The sequence below is a fragment of the Oncorhynchus mykiss genome, chromosome 13, assembly GCF_057628025.1.
Source record: "Oncorhynchus mykiss isolate SJ-2025 chromosome 13, ASM5762802v1, whole genome shotgun sequence".
Lineage (NCBI taxonomy): Eukaryota > Metazoa > Chordata > Actinopteri > Salmoniformes > Salmonidae > Oncorhynchus > Oncorhynchus mykiss.
Window position 1 is genome coordinate 12785001 of NC_143034.1, and position 5000 is coordinate 12790000.

General features: G+C 41.5%; 1 protein-coding gene across 1 annotated transcript in view; it reads left to right on the forward strand.

Moving 5' to 3' along the window:
* Positions 1-5000, forward strand: part of gcgrb (glucagon receptor b) — a 72286-nt gene that overhangs the window by 34979 nt on the left and 32307 nt on the right. Inside the window, exons 2-3 of the mRNA XM_090195208.1 lie at positions 1093-1227; positions 2328-2424. Of these exons, the coding sequence (XP_090051334.1) occupies positions 1174-1227; positions 2328-2424 (151 nt within the window). The 5' untranslated portion in view covers positions 1093-1173. The remainder of the gene's footprint in view (positions 1-1092; positions 1228-2327; positions 2425-5000) is intronic.

The window sequence follows — 5000 nt, forward strand, 5'->3', positions numbered from 1 at the left end:
TCGCTTCCTTTTAGGTGGTTGTAGAATTTAACGGCTCTTTTCTGGATTTTGATAATTAGTGGGTATCGGCCTAATTCTGCTCTGCATGCATTATTTGGTGTTCTACGTTGTACACAGAGGATATTTTTGCAGAATTCTGCATGCTGAGTCTCAATTTGATGTTTGTCCCATTTTGTGAAGTCTTGGTTGGTGAGCGGACCCCAGACCTCACAACCATAAAGGGCAATGGGCTCTATGACTGATTCAAGTATTTTTAGCCAAATCCTAATTGGTATGTTGAATTTTATGTTCCTTTTGATGACATAGAATGCCCTTCTTGCCTTGTCTCTCAGATCGTTGACAGTTTTGTGGAAGTTACCTGTGGCTCTGATGTTTAGGCTGAGGTATGTATAGTTTTCTCTGTGCTCTAGGGCAACTGTGTCTAGATGGAATTTGTATTTGTGGTCCAGGTGACTGGAACTTTTTTGGATCACCATTATTTTGGTCTTACTGAGATTTACTGTCAGGGCCCAGGTCTGACAGAATCTGTGCAGAATATCTAGGTGCTGCTGTAGGCCCTCCTTGGTTGGTGACAGAAGCACCAGATCATCAGCAAACAGCAGACATTTGACTTCAGATTCTAGAAGGATGAGGCCGGGTTCTGCTGTTCTTTCTAGTGCCCACGCCATTTCGTTGATATATATGTTGAAAAGGGTGGGGCTTAAGCTGCATCCCTGTCTCACCCCACGGCCCTGTGAGAAGAAATGTGTCTGTTTGTTGCCTATTTTATCCGCACACTTGTTGTTTGTGTACATTGATGTCGTATGTTTTTCCCCCAACACCACTTTTCATCAATTTGTATAGCAGAACCTCATGCAAAAATGAGTTGAAGGCTTGTTTGAAATCAACAAATCAACAGAAGACTTTGTTTTGGTTTCTTTGTATGTCAATTAGGGAGTGCATGGTGAATACGTGGTCTGTTGTACGGTAATTGAGTAGAAACCCAATGTGACATTTATCTCTCTCTCACTTCCTCTCTGTGTTTGTGTGTGTGTCCACGTGTGTGTGTGTGTGTGTGTGTGTGTGTGTGTGTGTGTGTGTGTGTGTTTGTAGCCTGTAGGGTAGACCAGGCTGGGCCCCATGATGAGTTGAGTCCCCTCCCCCACCCCTCCTCTCCCAGCGTAGCCAGGTGGGATGTTCCAGATGTGTGTCCTCTTATCTCTGCTCACCCTCTCTGGCTACACCCAGGTAAGTCTCTCTCTCTCTCTCACACACACAATGTTCCTACGCTGCAGGATTTACATAAATTCCTTGAAGACCTGCACGAACACACAATTGTGATACAGCCTGAATCAGCCTAGTCACTGGTCCAGGATCATCCTAGTCACTGGTCCAGGTTCAGCCTAGTCACTGGACCAGGATCAGCCTAGTCACTAATCCAGGATCATCTTAGTCACTGATCCAGGATCAACTTAGTCACTGGTCCAGGATCAGCCTAGTCACTGGTCCAGGATCAGCCTAGTCACTGATCCAGGATCAGCCTAATCACTGATCCAGGATCAGCCTAATCACTGATCCAGGATCAGCCTAGTCACTGGTCCAGGGTCAGCCTAGTCACTGGTCCAGGATAAGCCTAGTCACCGGACCAGGATCACACTAGTCACTGGTCCAGGATCAGCCTAGTCACTGGTCCAGGATCAGCCTAGTCACTGGTCCAGGATCAGCCTAGTCACTGATCCAGGATCAGCCTAATCACTGATCCAGGATCAGCCTAGTCACTGGTCCAGGATCAGCCTAATCACTGGTCCAGGATCAGCCTAGTCACTGGTCCAGGATCAGCCTAATCACTGGTCCAGGATTAGCCTAGTCACTGATCCAGGATCAGCCTAGTCACTGGTCCAGGATCAGCCTAATCACTGATCCAGGATCAGCCTAGTCACTGGTCCTGGATCAGACCGTGTTAATGGACTAAATATTACAATCCCGTTTGCTGCAGAATTATTCTGCTGTGACAAACGGAACAAATTAATTAAGGACTCCCGAGTGCATCTTAGTGCAAGAGGCGTCACTACAGTCCCTAGTTTGAACCCAGGCTGTATCACATCCGGCTGTGATTGGGCGGCGCACAATTGGCCCAACGTCATCCTGGTTTGACCCGGGGTAGGCCGTCATTGTAATTAAGAATTTGTTCTTAATTGACTTGCCTAGTTAAATAAAGGTCACATAAAAAATATATTTAAAAGAGAGTACATTTGTACACACACACACACACACACACACACACACACACACATTTAGTTAGAGGGAGGTTCAGCAGAGTCGAATGACTGTTCTCCTTTTGTACCCAGGTCTCCTCGGCTAAATCTCTGAAGCTCCTGATGGAACAATGGACGAGCTACAAGAACCAGTGTTCTCAGAGCATCGTCGCCACGCCTCCCGCCACAGGTCAGTCTCAGCCTCACGCTGTGATGTTGTTGTAGCTGTGTTATATCGGTGTGTTGTAGCTGTGTTATAGCTGTGTTATAGCTGTGTTATATCGGTGTGTTATATCGGTGTGTTATAGCTGTGTTATAGCTGTGTTATATCGGTGTGTTATATCGGTGTGTTATAGCTGTGTTATATTGGTGTGTTATATTGGTGTGTTATAGCTGTGTTATATCGGTGTGTTATAGCTGTGTTATATTGGTGTGTTATATTGGTGTGTTATAGCTGTGTTATATCGGTGTGTTATATTGGTGTGTTATAGCTGTGTTATATCGTTGTGTTGTAGCTGTGTTATATCGGTGTGTTATAGCTGTGTTATATTGGTGTGTTATATTGGTGTGTTATAGCTGTGTTATATCGGTGTGTTGTAGCTGTGTTATATCTGTGTGTTATAGCTGTGTTATAGCTGTGTGTTATATCGGTGTGTTATAGGTGTGTTATATTGGTGTGTTATAGCTGTGTTATATTGGTGTGTTATATTGGTGTGTTATATTGGTATGTTATATTGGTGTGTTATAGCTGTGTTATATTGGTGTGTTATATTGGTGTGTTATATTGGTGTGTTATATTGGTGTGTTATAGCTGTGTTATATTGGTGTGTTATATTGGTGTGTTATATTGGTGTGTTATAGCTGTGTTATATTGGTGTGTTATAGCTGTGTTATATTGGTGTGTTATATTGGTGTGTTATATTGGTGTGTTGTAGCTGTGTTATATCGGTGTGTTATATCGGTGTGTTAAAGGTGTGTTATATTGGTGTGTTATAGCTGTGTTATATGGGTGTATTATAGCTGTGTTATATTGGTGTGTTATATTGGTGTGTTATAGCTGTGTTATAGCTGTGTTATATTGGTGTGTTATAGCTGTGTTATATCGGAGGGTTATATTGGTGTGTTATAATGGTGTGTTGTAGCTGTGTAATATCTGTGTGTTATATCAGTGTGTTATATCGGTGTGTTATAGGTGTGTTATATTGGTGTGTTATAGCTGTGCTATATGGGAGTGTTATATCGGTGTGTTATAGCTGTGTTATATTGGTGTGTAATATCGGTGTTATATCGATGTGTTGTAGCTGTGTTATATCGCTGTGTTATATCGCTGTGTTATAGCTGTGTTAAATTGGTGTGTTATATCAGTGTGTTATAGCTGTGTTATATTGGTGTGTTATAGCTGTGTGTTATATCAGTGTGCTGTAGCTGTGTTATATCGGTGTGTTGTCGCTGTGTTGTATTGGTGTGTTGTCGCTGTGTTATATCAGTGTGTTGTAGCTGTGTTATATCAGTGTGTTATAGCTGTGTTATATCGGTGTGTTGTCGCTGTGTTATATTGGTGTGTTGTCGTTGTGTTATATCAGTGTGTTTTAGCTGTGTTATATCAGTGTGTTGTAGCTGTGTTATATCAGTGTGTTGTAGCTGTGTTATATCAATTTGTTGTAGCTGTGTTATATCAGTGTGTTATATCAGTGTGTTGTAGCTGTGTAATATCAGTGTCTTGTAGCTGTGCTATATAAATGTGTTGTAGCTGTGTTATATCGGTGTGTTGTAGCTGTGTTATATCAGTGTGTTATATCGGTGTGTTATATCGTTGTGTTGTAGCTGTGTGATATCAGTGTGTTATAGCTGTGTTATATTGGTGTGTTATAGCTGTGTTATATCAGTGTGTTGTAGCTGTGCTATATCAGTGTGTTGTAGCTGTGTTAAATTGGTGTGTTGTAGCTGTGTGTTATATCGGTGTTATATCGGTGTGTTGTAGCTGTGTTATATCGCTGTGTTATATCGCTGTGTTATAGCTGTGTTAAATTGGTGTGTTATATCAGTGTGTTATAGCTGTGTTATATTGGTGTGTTATAGCTGTGTGTTATATCATTGTGCTGTAGCTGTGTTATATCAGTGTGTTATATGGGTGTTATATCGGTATGTTGTCGCTGTGTTATATTGGTGTGTTGTCGCTGTGTTATGTCAGTGTGTTGTAGCTGTGTTAAATCAGTGTGTTATAGCTGTGTTATATCGGTGTGTTGTCGCTGTGTTATGTTGGTCTGTTGTCGTTGTGTTATATCAGTGTGTTTTAGCTGTGTTATATCAGTGTGTTGTAGCTGTGTTATATCAGTGTGTTGTAGCTGTGTTATATCAATGTGTTGTAGCTGTGTTATATCAGTGTGTTGTAGCTGTGTTATATCAGTGTGTTGTAGCTGTGTAATATCAGTGTCTTGTAGCTGTGCTATATCAATGTGTTGTAGCTGTGTTATATCGGTGTGTTGTAGCTGTGTTATATCAGTGTGTTGTAGCTGTGTTATATCAGTGTGTTATATCGGTGTGTTATATCGTTGTGTTGTAGCTGTGTGATATCAGTGTGTTATAGCTGTGTTATATTGGTGTGTTATAGCTGTGTTATATCAGCGTGTTGTAGCTGTTCTATATCAGTGTGTTGTAGCTGTGTTATATCAGTGTGTTGTAGCTGTGCTATATCAGTGTGTTGTAGCTGTGTTATATCAGTGTGTTATATCAGTGTGTTGTAGCTGTGTAATATCAGTGTCTTGT